Genomic DNA, 16364 nt, shown 5'->3' with positions numbered 1-16364 from the left:
CTGGGAGCCAGCTGTTCTAAACTGAAACGCAGTTTGAGAACTTCGAACTCTAGTTATAAACACAGCAACCGCACTACAATTCACAAAATTTGTTTTTCGCCGAGAAAACGCAGTATCGCTTTCGACTTTTCTGATACACAGGGTGATCATTTTCAAGTTCTTACTGAATTTTTAGAAATCGCCTGTGGCAGGTAGCATAATTCTTGTCGTTGAGCTGGATTACTCTAACAGGTGGATATTACCAGCACGATATATCGAAGTACATATTGAACTAAATAAGAAGAATCGACTAATAAACACTTTAATTAATTACTTTAGGTACATATCGCAATGTACGAATTGTAGCCTCTGAGTTTGCAAGACACATCTACTTGAAATTAATTTCCAGGGTGACACATGCAGTTTCGGCATATTATCAATACTATTTCCGAAAGTGTGGGACGAAATACATGGGCACTCCAGTTACTGTTGTGCTTCAATGCATAAAAGAGCGTTTTGATGAAGAAGTTAGTGGACTAACAGCGTATTTTTACGGCGAATTTGACGGCGCATATCTCCAAACTGGTGTCGTTCTCGAAATTTATTCCAAGTGGATACGCCTAACGGACTGACTAACGGTTACAATTCGAAAATTGCAATATGTACCATAAGGCGATTAATTAAGATGTTAATTAGTGAATTTTCGTCAATTCGGTGAATATGTGTTTCGATTTTCGTCCAAGTAATGTCTGCCTCTCTGAACAATGGAGCTCAAGGACTAGAATTATGTTATCTGCCACAGTCGATGTTTAAACATTCCATAAAACTTAAAAATTATCACTCTGTACAACTGTTGTCAGCTGGTACACGCCGCTGAAGAGGTTCACACAGGCCCGCACATGCTTTCCTGAGACGTGAAGCAGAGATTTATAGCACCCGCATCCTTGCTGTAAATTGAAACATAAATACGAGCCTATTAAATGCGGGCAAGCAATGACAGTAATATCGAGTGGCACAGCAAGTACCTCGAAAAAGAGCTTGACTGCCAATTAACTTCAACTGTTAAATAAGAACAGGAATAGTTTCTGCACTCGGCTTTACAGAGTAACCGATTCTTAACTAAATGTCGCTCCAAATCACCTGACACGCTGTCTGTCGCATACATGCACTTCCGCACCGCATGCGTGACCCGGTGTGTGAGAGGTAATCTTCTTCTTGGAGGAAGAAGTGAGTGAAAACGATCCATTGTGTTCGGGGCTCGCCTTTTCACAGCGTCCGCATATAGGCGATCTGTCAATGTCGCCATACGACAACCCCCGTCCCATTCCTTCTCCCTTCATTGTCGCCGCTCGTAGTATACGCCATACTTACGCAACGGCCACGTGTTGCGCCCTGCGCAGAACCGTGCCGAAAAGCCATTCTCGTAGCCACTTGGCCATTGCTTCATCAGCTGTTGGACTACTCTCACGTCTGTAGACGAGACTGTCGCCGACGCCCTATCTGCGTGGATCGTGTTACAACCCTCGCAGCGAAGGTTGCGCCAGATCACCGCACGAGCGACTACCTACGAGCCAAGATCAAAAACCATTACGCCAAGCAATCATCTTCAAATCCCCTTCTTTGGAGCTATTATTTTCTGCTTAGTTGTTCTGGTTCTCGGCAGGCTCCAGCATGTCGCGAGGTTTTAGGCGTACGCTCAACACAAGTGCGGCGGTGTCTAATAAAAAGAAAAATAACCTGTTTCAATATATCGAAGTGTTTTTCGGGCCAAAGGACTCGGCCGTATTGGCAGCGCACTTGGATCAAAGAAGCAGTGAGTGCCTGTGATTCATTGAGACTGCATGCCGTGTCGATGAGATAAAAGACACGCGAGGAGACAAAATACACTAAGCGCTCCTCTTGTCGGTTTAATCACGCGTTAGTCCCAGCAGTCTTACAAGGCACCGCTGCGATTATAAAGAACAGTGAGATCTATGAGCAGGCGTGCTGTGAAATGGGGTGTGCTGTGGAAACTGTAATAGGTCCTGGCCAACGTGATCAAGAAAGTTCCGTTTGGCGCGCGCGTTGAAAATTTGCTTCACGAACACGGGCATATACCAAAGCAACGAAATCAAGGGCGGATATTGGTTTGAGTTACGAAATGGTGTATCAGTGAGTTCCGAAAGCGAGGCGCCAGTATTATACTTTATAAGTGCCCTCCAGATTGCTAACAATGCGGCCATGCACTGCTGACAGAACAGTTCTGCGTTGCCTTCGAAATCACTGTGCGGTTGCCAAGCGGCTCGAGGCGATCCCGGAGGCGATGGTTCCCGCACAGTGGGATCGTCCCAGCTCGTCACCGAACATGAGACAGAGAGGCATGACGATAGGTGGATGACGAAGTTAGAATGACGACAACGAAACGACGAAACGACCATATGGCGGCATCGCGACAGCGGTGGTACAACGAATACACGACGACTGTATGGCGACGATGGCGAGAGTCAGCTGACGAAGCTATAGAATGACAACGATGCAAGGATAACGATGGATTCGTGACCACGAGCACATACCTGTATGACGGCTATTAGGCAACTTGTGCCTCTGGGTTGGAATAGGAGGCGTGACCACGACGGCATGACGATAGTCAGATCATGAAGCTGGAATGATGACGAAGGAACAACCACGACGGCAGCTCGACCACAAGCACATATACCAAGTGGCCCAAGCAGGTAGACAACTTGGGAGCTAGGTCGGTGTAAGAGGATGAATGAATGGGACGGACGGACGGACGGACGGACGGATGGCTGGATGGATGGGATGGATGGACAGACGGATGGATGGGACGGACGAACGGATGTGTTCAAAACCGCTGAAGTAGGCAAAATAATGCTAATCGCATTAAAATTCAGTTGGCAGTCAGCGCTTGTTCGGTGGTATTTGTTTCTCTGTGTGCCCCTGTTTTAGCCGCACTCTTTGAGCTCAGTTATAAAGATCAACCAACTATAGCCCTCACCAAGTAGTTGCTTAAGTTCACTTTTCTTCTGTAAGCGTCCACAAACATACAAACCGCAAAGTGGAGAATAAGCGAACGAAAGTTATCGCCCTAAAAAAGAGCAGTGTTCCAACGCAGTGTTCAATCTAAACGATGCGAAGCTTGTTTGAGTTGGCGTGGTAGCAGCTGTAGCAAATGACACGAGCACAGCCTCGTCGTAGGTGGCTGTTAGCTGTCTGCATCACTCGAGGACGCAAGCAATGCATGATGCTTGTCGAGGGAATAATGCTGATCAGAGGTTCATAGTGAAAAGCAGCGCAAGAGGAGCGGCAACACAAGACAGAGATGTACACAGTACAGGCACTCATAGAAGTACATAGCACATCAGCGCCTGTCCTGTGTACTTCTCAGAGCCTGTGCTGCCGTTACTTTCGCGCTGCTTTTTACTATGAAGATCGACCAACTCGCGAAGTTTTCAATCACAGTCACAAGACAGCAGCACAAAAGTAGTATCACTATACAACCATTAGCAGCGGCAACTTTCACCTATAGGCGAAAGCTTTTAAACGAAGCCAACGGTAAGACGCGAAAGTCAGGATGGCTAAGAGAAGGAAGAAGAAGCCTTGTTTGGCAACACATTTCACGTTTAAAGGCAAACCAACCAACCAACCAACCAACACTGCAATTTACATTGCCTACTCGCCCCAGTCGCCGGAGGCACTTTGGTGGTCATACTTAGCGATGAGCAGGACAGTACGTCATCGTGCAGCGAGAAAGCGCAGAGGACGATAGCGGGATTCAAGGTGATTGCACGGCTACGCGTTCGTCGGTCGTTGCGTGACTGCACGTCCGCTGGTCACACACCGCGGAGCGAACCGTAGACTTTGTCTTGGATGCCAGTGATTTCGTTCTTGTGCAAACGCTAATGACGCGCGTAATTCGTCGAGTCACGCGAGGCGACGCTCCGGGCGGTGGATCACGCAACTCTCCGCGTATAGCTCTAACGTGCCGCTAGCGCGGACCGCAAGTTCTCGGCAAGCGTTACGCCAGATTTCATCGGAGATTGGGCCTCGCACGCAGAACGATTATAATCGCGTCTTCCTATAGTGTACGCAGTGAGATGCAAGAGCCCTCGTAGATAAGTGCGACATCCGCAAAACGCGCTACACGAGGAACGCGGAATTGCACTGCGATCATTAGCTCGGCCCCTTTGGACCTTTTCCCGACTGAGAAGGGAGTGGCTGAGGCGAGAAGACGAGCTGTAAGCCTGTGGCCGTCATCCTGAGGAGTTCCGAAGGCTTCGCGTACGTCGAGCTTCTTGAAGTGATCCCTGCTTGCAGATAGTGTACGAACTAGGAAATGTTGCATGGACGCACTGTGATTAGCAAGATCTTTCAGTACATTTTAATAGTCGCAGAGCATACGTTTTCCCGCACAAAGTCCGCGGAATGAGAGAATCGCGTGTGTATGACGTGAGCACATTGTGCGTGTTTCTGATCTGCGTCTTGCTTCACTTACCACAAAAAAGCTGCGACACGAAAACAGGAAGGATACCGTTGCAACAGCGCAGAGATCTCCGCGTAACAATCAGACAAGAGAACAAGTGCTGCGACAAATAAGGTTCTCTCAAAGGCACACTTAATAGCACGAATAGAAAGAACGCACCGTCACAATGTATTAAAACAAGCTAAAGGAGCGACAATATGCAAAAAAAGATCGCGAAAAAAGAATAAGAAGAACAATACACGGAAGTGGATAAACAGCGGGGCTTCGGGTAAACAATGTAGCTGCTCTTCAGGAAATTTATTGAAGCCAACTATCGAGATGCGCAAAATATGCATGGATGGCTCTGTCATGATGTCTCTAACGTCTCGTTCAGTGTGTTTTGTATACCACAAAGGCACAGGTGCGTGCGTGCGTGCGTGCGTGCGTGCGTGCGTGTGTGTGTGCGTGTGTGTGTGTGTGTGTGTGTGTGTGTGTGTGTGTGTGTGTGTGTGTGTGTGTGTGTGTGTGTGTGTGTGTGCGTGCGTGCGTGCGTGCGTGCGTGCGTGCGTGCGTGCGTGCGTGCGTGCGTGCGTGCGTGCGTGCGTGCGTGCGTGCGTGCTTGTGCGTGTGTTAATGGCATCAAAAATTTAACGGACTATTTTTGCGGCGGTATCAAGCAGCCTATATTGAAAAGAGAAACGCGGAAATCGACTTTAACCTTTGATTACATTAGTGGTGTAATTACGGACAGGTTTGTGCAGGAAGCAAATAAAATGGTAGGCTTCGCATTTGGAGACTTTTGAAATAATAAATTGTGACACTCGTAATAAACAATCCGCAAGGAAGGCATGTCTGCATTGCTATTTTCTGGACGCCTTTGACTTTCTTTTAAATTATTTAATGCCCCAGGCTGTTTTCAGTAAAGTTCGACACTACCCATTGAAAGATTATCGCTGATTTCGTCTTCTTGAAGCTTTCCAGAGGAGGATAAGGCCGCGCATGCAGTAGTGAAGATATGAAAATATGATTTTAAAAGCGAAGCCTTTTGCGAACCTCTCCGGGTGTTGGTGACCGTGAGTGCTGTGAAGTGGTTGGTCTCTTGTTGAATAGGCCAACCAATCACAGTGGAGGATGCGTGCGACGTCACTGCCGCTGGGTTTCTTGCACCACCACCAGATGGCTCTCGCCTCCGCACATCCATGGCGGCGGTGGCCGAACGGGGGATAGAAAAAAAAGCAACAGAAAAGAACGGGCAAGTTTGCACTCGGTCGTGCAAAGCTTAGTCACAGCGAAACTGTCGGTCCTCAAGTATTACAGGCTGCTACTGCTAGGTAATAAATTGGTCGCTTCTACGTCTTAACATGGTTTAATTTAACTACGCATGTAGAGAAGGTATTCTCGAGCGATCATTTGCGGAGGTACCTTCCCTTTAGCGACATGTCGCGTGACTAGCGCTGGACGCATCTTCGCCTACGAGCGACAGCGTTCTTGGCATGCCACAAACGCAAGCAGGCTAACCAATGTTGGCACAGTGCCAAGAACGCTGTTGCTTGCCGACGCCGAACGCGTTGGAGGCTAGCCGCTCGATATCTAGCGAAAGTTGACACGACTAGGCGCAGCCCCTTTTATGGCAAACTCCGAGGCCAAGCGCATGCACACTGGGCGAAAGCTATGCAAAGTGTACAGGCGGCGCGCAGCAGACGACACGCCTGGATGACGTCACGGCGCATGCGCAGTAGCACGCAGCTGGTGGGTGCTCGGCGGAGCCGTGTCTGTGTCCGGCGAAGTGAGCGCGCACTTTCGCCGGCGGTTACTAGGCAACGCTTAGCACGACCGAGTGCAAACTTGCCCGCTTTTTTTTATTATTGCGAGGAGTCTTTCCCTGGAAGTTACAACTTGCATTGTTCAACGGAGAATTAAGTTTCACTTGTGTGCTTTCCCTGCGGACATTGCAACTTGCTTATCTGGCTACATTTCGCCTTCCTCATGCCCGCATGTTCCTTGCTTATGGAACATGCGGGCATCAGGTACAATGAAACAAAGGAAAAGGTGGAAGGTTAATTAGATGCGAGATTCCGGTTTCCACAGTGAACGAGGGTGGATGCAAAGGGGGTCACAAAAACAGGGAGGAGAGAAAAGAAACAATGAGAGGAAGTGTTTAGGCATTCACACGTGACAGATGGATAGCAAGAAAGTAATGCTTGCATGACCTGATGAAGGGTGCAGTTGCTGCAGCATAATTATCTCTTTCGACAGCCGCCGGTCAGCTGGTTGAGCACAGTGTAGAACGAGCCTCTCCGGACACAGTACCCTATTTCTCTGCACGCAGGCCAGGCAGTGGGATACATTATTTATGAGCAATGGTTTCTTCCTTACCGCCCCAACGAAGTATTAAAGGAGGAAAGTGTGAGTGCTCGAGGGCCTCGGACGTCAGAGTATTGAACACGAACTGATGTAGACAAACGGTCCGGAAGGAGAAGTCATTATAACGACGAAATATAACAGCTATTATTATTAGTGAAAGAAATTTTATCAACGTATTCACTTCTAGAATATTTATACCAATGCACGCCAGAGCTTTGTAACAGTACTCGCAGTTTCATTGTAGTGGGCCAATCAACATGCATCCGCCCTTTTCCTTACACATAAAAAAAAAGAAACTTAAAATATACAGGGGAGGGTTTGATGGTCCCTGACGCAACGCGGACCGTTCTACTGGATGCATTAACGCGAATAGGGCGCAACTCGCATATTCCAGCGAACCTTCTCCTGAAGCATGGCGACTTTTTTTTTATTTGTCCACATAAACTGTAGGATTTAATTAGGAATTAAATTCTGTGGTATTTACGTGCCTAAACGACGATTGAGGCCCGCCGTAAGGGGTGGCTCCGGTTTAATTTTGACCGCCTGACGTTCTGTCGGGTGCATCCAAAGCACGGCAGCACGAGCAGTTTTTCATTTCGACTCCATGAGAATACGGCCACCGCGGCCAGGTAATCGAACCTTCGACCTCATGCTCAGCGGCCAGACGCCATAGCCACCGATACTGCCGTTCTTTGTCCTCATAAGTTTGTGCAAAACGCATAAACTCCGAAGGGTCATCGCTGTAGAAACTTCCGGCGAGTAGCCGTTCCCGAGGATCACCTCCGGTTCCGCACCGGGTCGGCAGCCATCGAGTATAGTGTTGGCAAGGGGGCTGTGCTTTCCGAACGGGGTCAGTGGGACGGCCGACGCCTAACACCACCCGTCTCGTGCGCGGGATGCAGGAAGGAAGCCGGCCGCACACGATGCAGCAGCAGAAGCACACGTGCACTCGCGGTACACATGGAATTACCGACACTCGGTACAGCGGCGGCGGATTGCCGGCATCGTTTTGTTGCGTCTGTCACAGCGCCGCTCGCCCATGAAAGTTTACAGTACGGGGCGGCTCGCGGCAAACAGCCGTCGCGTGCGCACTGCGCTGGACGGCGGCCGCTGCTGTAGGAGGGAGTCGTTATCCAGCATCGTGAACGGCGGGCGACGCGAGCGAGCCGCCGCCGTTGTGTCGGTATTGCGGCCGTATACCCGAGGTTGTAGCAGTCGGGCAGATGAAAGTCCGGGCGCTGCGTGCTGGGCGAGGCACTGAGCTTACGCTGTCGTTTACATGAGGCACAAACGCTGCACCTCACAAGGCATCCGCACGCGCGTGCGCGCGCACACGCACAGTCACACACGCACTAGCACACACGCACACTAGCACACATACGCACGCACATACAGCAGCTGTTGTTTTGGTCCGAACTGCTTATAGACATGAGCGGCGAAAATTTCTCCCGTGTCGCCTTGAGGCGTTACACCGCGCAGCGCCTATACTTTAGATTGACTCACTCATTAACGACTCGAAGTATGGCCTTCGTACATATGCACTGCGCTAAAAGGCGCGCACCTCAGGGTTTTGCGATGCCAAATGACGGCCAATTGCGATTTCCCTAATGTAACCTGCTATCTGCTTCGCGCTCGAAGCCACGCGCTGCATTTGGCGCGGGCATTGAACTGGAGGCAATAAAATCCGATGTAATCAATGTGTCATTGCGCGATCGAGGAATCGAGGTTTCATACCGTAATGTCGGAGTTGAGAGCTACCTAACAATTCACAAAAGGCGAGATGTAAGGATTTTAGTGTCAGTTATATTTTAACAACAACTTAGCACTTTCTGAAACAACTGATATATTATGCGTATACTATTAAATTAAGTTAAATTGTATGAGGAGTTATAATGGGGACGCTGTGGTGGAAGGACGTACGTGTGCCGAGTGAGCTCCTGAACAACACTTAGCAATGGGTTGAATGCGATTTAAATCTACATCCGGGACCTCAAAGAGTTGCGACGTAATGCTACCGCATTTCTATCGCGTTTAACGCTAAATCACCACCGATTTTTTCCTCCCAGTTCTTAATCTTAAAATGCGAAACGCACGCCTACGACTATGAAAATAGTCAAATGCATTGTTTCGTTTCCAGGTTCACATGCATGCTCGCACAGCGATTTCAGGTCGCACTTCCACGTAATTACGTGTAGCAAGCGTTCGTCTCTGCTTGCGTTTCAATTTATACTGTTGGTACTTTCAACTAGAGTCCATGATGTGTCCTTTTGACACTTCTCTTCATGTCGACTGATCGCGGGAGACAAACAGACCCAGCCAGACTATCCACTTCATACCAAACAAAAAGCAGATCTGATATGCGTAACGCACATTTCCTTCGGCACGTTAGCAGGGTTTTCTGACGGGGCAACACTCGTGCCAATGTTGAATCACACCTACCGCTGCACCACCTTCTCCGCCTACCTCCACGACGGCGTGCCGGCCCTACACAGGGCCTCCAAAGAGAAACCACCCAGGAAGCGTCGACGCCGCCTTGCAAAATTGGCTGCGGTCGGCGCCCCCCGTCTCTTTCTCTTCCTTTTCCTCCGAGCATCACGGAGGCCATCGCTACAGGTGCTCCGACAGAGACACGACCCTAGCGCGAAGCGGCCCCCAAAGCAACTTGCTGCTTGTTCGATTACACCGCAAGCAAGCAAACAAGAAACAGCGCGACCACCGTATAGCGTTTTCACGACGAACGACGAGAGAGGAGATGAGCGAAGACGAGGCGAAGCACCACCGTGAAACTTGTCGGCGTGAAGATTGCCCGGACAGGCGTGGAAGGCTGGGCTGCATGTTTGTTCGTTTGGTTATTCGGGAAGCCAAACAAACGTGTAGATCGCGTGAAGCTGCTACGAACAGACGCCGACCACCGATGGAGCCGAAGTTCCCGTGCTGGAAACGGTCCGCGCCGCAGGGCGAACGCCTTCTCGCTGCTTTGCGTGACGGTGCCATTGGAGCTCCGCAGCGGGAAATAAAGTGGCGTGCGGCAGATGCAAGACAGAATGTGCCCCGCCGACCTTGCGGCGCCGGCCGGCGAAGAGCCACGGCCGCATTAGACGTGGCTGGCCTCCGCCACATATCGATGTAACGTCCGTATGCATGTAACAGCTTCCATAGAGGTTGAAAGGAAAAACAGCGCAGAAAATGTTTACATATTGCGGAATGGTATCGCGGAATGATGTAACCTCCTACAAAGCATTACGCGCTGACCATAAGCAAGTGCTTTGGGCACTCTGCAGCGGTGCAGGAAAAGTCGTTGCTGAAGCTGCGTCTGGACGTCTGCTGGAAGGTGACGCAGAGAAAAAAAAGAAAGTGAAGAGGCACAGTAGGACTCTTTACATGCCTCAAATTGTAACACATTACATAATATGTGAAGTAACTAAAAACCGAATGACCGCGATATGACACATTGATATCACGAAATATCGGTTACGACACGGTAAATATGGAGTTTGGGGGGTCATGGCCTACTTCATTGGGTGCTCTACTGCTACAGCGTAGCCGAAAATGCAGTGCACGCGCTTTATCGGTTACAGCGAGCAGTTACTTGCTCTCTACGGAGCTCAAGATACGTAAGCTAAGCAGTGAAAAGCGGGAGAAAAAAACGACAAATGTAACGCTTAAATGCTTTTCTCCTCATAGTTCAGTCACCTAATGCACAAAAACACGTCTTTTCAGTGCTTGATTCATTTATGAAGAGCAAACAGCACTCAGACGCGCTCACAATTATACCTATTTTTTTCAAATACAACCTCGATAAATCGACGTTCCTTGTGCCGGTTTTCAAAAAGTGAAATATGGCAGCTTAGACAGCTTTCGCAGCCGCTACTCGTAACCATATGCATCCGCTTATGCAATTTTAGAGATACTTATGTTTGCTGTATATTTAGTGAATCTATCAAAGTCAAACGCCATTTCAGCGATTTGACGCGCGATACGGCGTGCAGCTCGGCCCTCATGTGACCCAGTCACTCGCTGTTGATCGTTCAATCATCTAACAGTCGTTCGACCGTTCGCTTGGTTCTGGATACTTAAAAACCGTCGCTCATTGCCCAAAAGTGCTTCCAGTGGCTACAGCAAACTGAATCCCAGAGAGCTCAGTGCACTTTTTCTCTACGTAACCGCTGCTCCTTCGCGTGTGAGCTAATCACAGTGGCTGCTTGTAAAATTACGGACTGCCATGCCAAAACTTGAGAACCGGATAAATGTTCCTGTTCAATTGAGATATCTGATAAGTGCCTTTTACTCAGGGTTCCGGGAAGAGCTATAGTAGATATGTCTATGCTCCGTTTGCGTTTTTGCAAGTGTTTTGACTTTCAGTATATAGCGAACGACGTCTGTTAGAATACGTGAGTCCCACCATCAGCGTTCTTGTGGGGTATAAGTGTGTGAGCTAAACACGCACGCATGCATATTTAAGAGCGTGTAATTTCATTTATAAGCTACAAGCTGGTAGCCAATTAGACGGCTTGCAGTCTCCAAATCGTGACTTACGCCAGTTCGCGGTACGTTGCATTGCCTTGTAGTTTAACCGCGCGCATGCAAGCTCTACACCTCCAGAACATGGTCATGGCATATGCAAGAATAATTCCTCATAGCATTTTGCTGCGGTGGCAAACTAGTATTCGCCAAGTGCCAAAGCTATAATAATGCCATCTGCTTCCTTGCGTACTCAAGGATCTACTATATGCGATGTACTCCACTATGTTGCAAGAGACGCATTCATTATCTTATTCTTCAAATGTCGTCTTCTTCGAAAGTCTTCAAAGGACTTCTCCTGCTGGAAAAAGACCACATGCCTGCCCCTGGTTGTTTTCGTCCATTGCTTGGGCGTTGTCCTTACGGACGTTGCAGGGCATCAGCCAACCTTGCCAATGCGCCGGTTGATATCTCAGGTTCCCCGAAGTTCCTGGCAACGCCTCACGGTACTCCAGTACTCAACGCAAAGATTACAAACTCGAGGTTGTCGCGCTCGTCGCGCTATCTGTCGAACAACAGCTCAACACCAGCCTGCCTGTTCGGGCGATAAGGATTATGTCGCCGACTCGGTGTGAGATAGCGTTAACAGCGTAGCCGGGCACCTGGGTCGCAGTGCCTTCGCCGGCGGTGCTCGGAGGCGGACGCCATGGATCTTCTCGGCTCGCTCAAGTCCTACTTCACCACCAAGTATGTCATCACCGACAACCTCATGTGTCGCATGCACCACAAGGCGTCCGTGGGGGTGCTGCTGGCCTTCAGCATACTCGTGACTGGCAAGCAGTACGTGGGCGATCCGATCGACTGCATCAGCAAGGACGCGGTTCCCGGGAACTTGTTAGACACATACTGCTGGATACACAAAACCTTCAGTGTGGCCACAGCGTGGCACGGCAAACTGGGCGACGATGTGGCCTACCCGGGAGTGGCTCCTCACACCGAAGGCGATCCCAAAGTGTACCACGGCTACTACCAGTGGGTATGCTTCGTGCTCATGCTGCAGGCGCTCTTCTTCTACGTTCCCCGCTACCTCTGGAAGACCATCGAGGGTCGTCGCATCCAGAGCCTCACGGAGCAGCTATCGTCTCCCATGCAAGACAGAGCGACCCTGGAGAAAGCCCGTGGCATGGTCGTCGACTACCTGGTCGCCAACAGGGGCTACCACGGGGGCTACTTCTTCGGGTTCGTGTTCACCGAGATGCTCTACTTCGTCAACGTAGTGGCACAGATATTCGTCATGGACAGGTTTCTGGGTGGAGAGTTTTCCACCTACGGAGCGCGCGTCCTCGAGTTCACCGAATGGCACTGGGAGGCCCGCTACGACCCGATGATCAAGGTGTTCCCGCGAATGACCAAGTGTACCTTTCACATGTTCGGTACCTCCGGAGACCTGCAGAAGCACGACGCGGTCTGCGTGCTCCCCATCAACATCATCAACGAGAAAATCTACGTCTTCCTCTGGTTCTGGTTCGTCATACTGACCATCATTACGGGCCTCTTTCTAATCTACAGGATGGTCGTTATCGTGTCCAGCTCCGTGCGCTTCCACATCATGTACAGTCGAAATCGCAACGTCGACTCGGAGAACCTTCGAGAAATCGTGCAGACCATTAGCACCGCCGACTGGTTCATCTTCTACCAGATCAGCAAGAACGTCGAACCGGGCCACATGAAAGAATTCGTCGATGAATATGCTCAGGATCTGGACGTCGGCTCCAAGGAGAGCAGACAGAAGCTTAAGGCCAACCAGTGAAAAATTTTGACAGTTGTGATGTCGCTCAATACTGCCCAAAAACGATACAGCCGGGAGTGTTCCATCTTAATTTCTTTTTCAGCGTGACGTCGGTGAGAGATGAATCGTTAAGTGAATGAGTGTGTCACCACAGAAAGGCGTGCTATGCGTTGTTACGCACAGTGTACCTGAATTTAGTCGTCCTCAACAATTTGTCACCAGGCCGCGCTTACAAAAGCGTATGTGGTCGACGGTAAAGGCTGTTCCCGACGCTGCTCCCATGCTGTTCTCAACGGACACTTCTTATTGCCTTCTTTGGAGTATTGTAAGATTTGTTTGTAGAGCTTGTGGCTGCGGATGTTTTACATTTGTTGGTGGCACCGGATAGATTAATGACAGTTACTGGTACTAAGAAGAACGCTAGTATATTTTAAACGATCTTAAAGCGGTGTGTCTGAAAGAAAAACAAACAGTTTCGATGGAGTACGGTGTGACAATATCACGGGCCAGAGTGAACAGCTAGAGAGGTGAGGACTAAAGCATTGTATCCCCGAACGCAGCTTCTTCACATGATAGTATCATTTACAGTTCCTGCAACGAACCTTAGTTATCTTGGTTAGTGCAGTAAGAAAGAGTCGTGCGAAAATTGCCAACTATAACGGAAAATTTTCGCCTTGCATATCAGCAACAATGGTATTCCGAGTAATTAGTGTCATGGCCGGCTAGTTTTGTCTAGTAATCGGTGAGGTTGTTCGAAGTACCATCTCGAGACCTTTCCGGCTAGGCGAGGTCCAGTGAAGCTATCGTAGCCGCCGACATGCCGAGCGTTATCGACGAGCATTTGTCATCGAAGAGCTCTATCTTTCGTCCCGGAGTGACCGCACTCACTGAAGGGCTTTTGAAGGACACATGTCGCTGTCACTAGGATATGCCCCCACCACGAGATGGCAGCACCAAACACAGGTATGCGCTGCAGTGAAACGCAGCGCGCGGAGCACGTACGTATTTCCATCTGTTGAATTGTGAGTGTGCTCTTGCACAATTGTTATTTGTCCTAATCGCAAGCGCTTTGCTGCGTATTATTCGTAATTGGCGACATCATTCTACTCTGAGCTAATCAGAGTCTGTTTGTTTGTGAAATTACGTAGAAACGCTGCACCGCGGCGCGAACTTTGTATGAAACAAAGAGTTGCGAGTCTATGTTATGTGAGCAGAACAAAAGCATGCCATATACCACCAATAGATTGCGTAGAAATTGTTTAAAACTTTAATTACCTTGCGTGATTTCAAGCACGAGCTTCTGAGGCATAAACCGAGGCTACCAGTAGATATGTTTTTGATCATTCTTCTTTTTTTCTTGGGGGGGGGGGGGGGGGGGACCGGAAAAGGAAGGGTATAAAGACGATGACACACATAGCTATAGCACTGGCTTCAGACGCCATTTCAACAATATAATATAAGCAAATCTGAAAAGGATAACTTATAGACGCACGCATTGCTCATATGACTTAGGAGCGTGCTAGCAACAGCTGTTTGACAGTGACAAAGAGTACATGGTGGCATGCTTTACAGCACTTAAATAGAATTACAAGCAAGAAGTGATCGCCTCTGCCAACATTCTAAATTACGTTGTTAAAAGGCAAAATGGAAGCATAATGCAACGTTCTTCTCAATCACTCTGCACTTTCACTTTTCCTTTATATATAACCAACGTGCCCGAGCGATCAAGCATTTTAACTGGCCGCGAATAAGTGACTGTAGATGGATCTCAGTCAATCCCATGCGATGTAACAGACATGATTAAAATACATGATTAACAGACATGATTGAGGTACTTCTGCGCTACAGTTGGGCCAGCAGCAATTGGTTTGTGTAGGGAAAAAATAGACAAATTTTCGACGAAGTAGTTTCCCGTGCTTCTCATTCTCATAAAGAGTCTACATGCTTTCATATATTTCGCTATTTCACCATGCGGTGCGGAAAGGGAAAAAAGTGCGACGGAAGCAAGAAGTCAGACGTAAGAAAAGAAATTCGCCGTCTTGCTGTGGGCTGAATTGAGGCTGTGTGCTTTAAGTTGGTGTTAGTATTCGCCCCGCAATCGCAAACTACCCTCGACTCAAAAGACTTGCTCGAGACCATCGAGTGTAGGAACCCTTCTTACACACACGCTCAAGCGTTATGCGTTGGAGCTCGTGTGAAAGCCCCCTACCATCGAGTGCAGCACAGCGTCGCTCCTGTAGTCTGAAGAAGAAGACACAGCGCTTCAGTAAAACTCCTCGGTGATTCCTATATACAGCAGAGTTACTTCGCAAAAACACCTTCACTGCAGTGTACTCGAGTAGACGCCGGCAGCAGACAGAGTTTCCTACAGAAATTACTAGAGGGAGCTCTGGCGACGCGATCGCCCAGCTATATACCGTGGGTATGATGGTTATTACAGGGATTTCTCCAATATTCGTGTGCGTGGTTTCAGACGTCCTTGCGGTGTCACTTTTTACGCCTTATCTTTGTAAATTTCCGAGAAATCATAGTTTTATAAACACAGCAATGTAATTAGTACTCGTATCTGCACGCATTCGTAGTTACCCGCCAGGGTGGCTCAGTCAGCTAAGGCGTTGCGCTGCTGAGCACGAGATCGCGGGATCGAATCCCGGCCGCGGCGCCCGCATTTCGATGGAGGCGAAATGCAAAAACGCCCGTGTGCTTGCGTTGTAGTGCACGTTAAAGAACCCCAGGTGGTCAAAATTAATCCGGAGTCCTCCACTACGGCGTGCCTCATAATCAGAACTGGTTTTGGCACGTAAAACCCCAGAAAGAAGAAGAAGAACGCATTCGTAGTCCTTGCGAATAGGTGGTGCCTGAAACATGGCGGCGATGACGTGTTTCCGCCTCCTGCAGTTGCTTCCGGCGCTTCAGCTTCCTTTGCGCCCTAGAGTTACTTACAAGAATTACTAGAGGGAGCTCTGGCGCTGCGATCATAGAGAAAGGAATTCAACAAGAGGGGACACTCCCATAGGGCCCAGCGGCCGAATTGACTGCAGCGTGCCAAGCGGTCGGTGTCGATCACTTGCATCACTTCCGGTTTTGGGCGCGCGTATTTTGAACGCTGAGCTAGCACGCCGGCTGCGCCCCCCCCCCCCCCTCTTTCCTTTTTTTTTTTCTTTTTTTTGCTCTTCGTGCAGAATCGGTTTATTATTTAGTAAAAATGATTGCGAACGATATCGTAAAGTCCCATCGAATCTGTGCCACGTGCAATTTCACAAAGTAGACGCAAGACCTTTTGTGCAATGAGGAAATATTTATTTTGCTCTA

At 49.1% G+C, this 16364-nt stretch overlaps 1 protein-coding gene across 1 annotated transcript; it reads left to right on the top strand.

The window, feature by feature from the left end:
* Positions 1-11919: 11919 nt before the first annotated feature.
* On the top strand, positions 11920-14875 carry LOC119461553 (innexin inx2). Its single transcript, XM_037722897.2, has one exon. It carries the CDS (start codon positions 11970-11972, stop codon positions 13071-13073), a length of 1104 nt encoding a protein of 367 aa, XP_037578825.1. The 5' UTR covers positions 11920-11969; the 3' UTR covers positions 13074-14875.
* Positions 14876-16364: the final 1489 nt, after the last annotated feature.

Source organism: Dermacentor silvarum, chromosome 8 (genome assembly GCF_013339745.2).
Source record: "Dermacentor silvarum isolate Dsil-2018 chromosome 8, BIME_Dsil_1.4, whole genome shotgun sequence".
In the NCBI taxonomy this organism is placed as follows: Eukaryota; Metazoa; Arthropoda; class Arachnida; order Ixodida; family Ixodidae; genus Dermacentor; species Dermacentor silvarum.
This window is presented reverse-complemented; position numbering and strand designations above follow the sequence as displayed.